This window comes from Corvus brachyrhynchos, unplaced genomic scaffold (genome assembly GCF_000691975.1).
Source record: "Corvus brachyrhynchos isolate BGI_N302 unplaced genomic scaffold, ASM69197v1 scaffold543, whole genome shotgun sequence".
Taxonomy (NCBI): Eukaryota; Metazoa; Chordata; class Aves; order Passeriformes; family Corvidae; genus Corvus; species Corvus brachyrhynchos.
In genome coordinates, this window is record NW_008237236.1 from 168409 (window position 1) to 169323 (window position 915).

At 69.3% G+C, this 915-nt stretch overlaps 1 protein-coding gene across 1 annotated transcript in view; it reads left to right on the forward strand.

The window, feature by feature from the left end:
* Positions 1-881, forward strand: part of ATP5SL (ATP5S like) — a 4592-nt gene extending 3711 nt beyond the window's left edge. Inside the window, exons 3-5 of the mRNA XM_017729560.1 lie at positions 4-85; positions 286-448; positions 720-881. Coding sequence (XP_017585049.1) covers positions 4-85; positions 286-448; positions 720-861 — 387 coding nt within the window. The 3' untranslated portion in view covers positions 862-881. The remainder of the gene's footprint in view (positions 1-3; positions 86-285; positions 449-719) is intronic.
* Positions 882-915: the final 34 nt, after the last annotated feature.

The following is a 915-nucleotide window of genomic DNA, read 5'->3' on the forward strand; positions in this document are numbered from 1 at the left end:
GAGCGGCCCCGGCTGCGGCACCTGCCCGTGGTGGGCATCGACCTGAGCGGGACCCCCATCACCTACCGGGGGCTGGACAACCTGGGTAAGGCCCCGGAGCACCCCAAAACCACCCCAAAATCCCCCAAGCCCCCTAAGCCCCTGGGACCCCCCGCCCAAAACCTCCTGGGGACACCTGGGCCCACCCTGGACTCACCTGTCCCACCTGGGGACCCCCAAAACCCTCCCTGTCCCACCCGGGGCCACACCCGGGGTCACACCCAGGGTCCCGCTGTCCCCCCGCAGTGTCCCTGTCCCACCTGTCCCACCTGGACCTCTCGGGATGTCCCCACGTGTCCGATTGGGCCCTGGGCCGGCTCCACGTCTTTGGGGCCACCCTGCAGCACCTGGCGCTGGCCCGGTGTCCCCAGGGCACCGAGCGGGGCCTGGCCACGCTGCACCACCTCAGGTGAGGCCCTCGGTGCCACCTGCCCCCCCCAGTGTCACCCCAGTGTCCTTCAGTGTCCCCAGTGTCACCCCAATGTCCCCCAGTGTCCCCCAATGTCCCTCAGCGTCCCCAGTGTCCCCCCAATGTCCCCCAGTGTCTCCCAGTGTCACCCCGGTGTCCCCCAATGTCCCCCAGTGTTCCCTCAGTGTCCCCAGGTCACCCTGCACCACCTCAGGGGGGTCACCTGGGGACCTCCCAGTGCTCCCAGTGCTCCCAGTGCTGTCCCCCGCAGGGAGCTGCGGTCCCTGGACGTCTCCGGGCTCTCGGTGCCCAGCCCGGGGCTGCTCCGGGCACTGCTGGAGGAGGCGCTCCCGGGGTGCCGGGTCCTGGGAATGGCCGAGCCCGGGGCCCTCCCGGGACCCCCCCAAAAATAAATCCCTTCTTTTTCTGTGGATTTGGGGTTTTTTTGGGAGAAAAGGTGGTGGGGG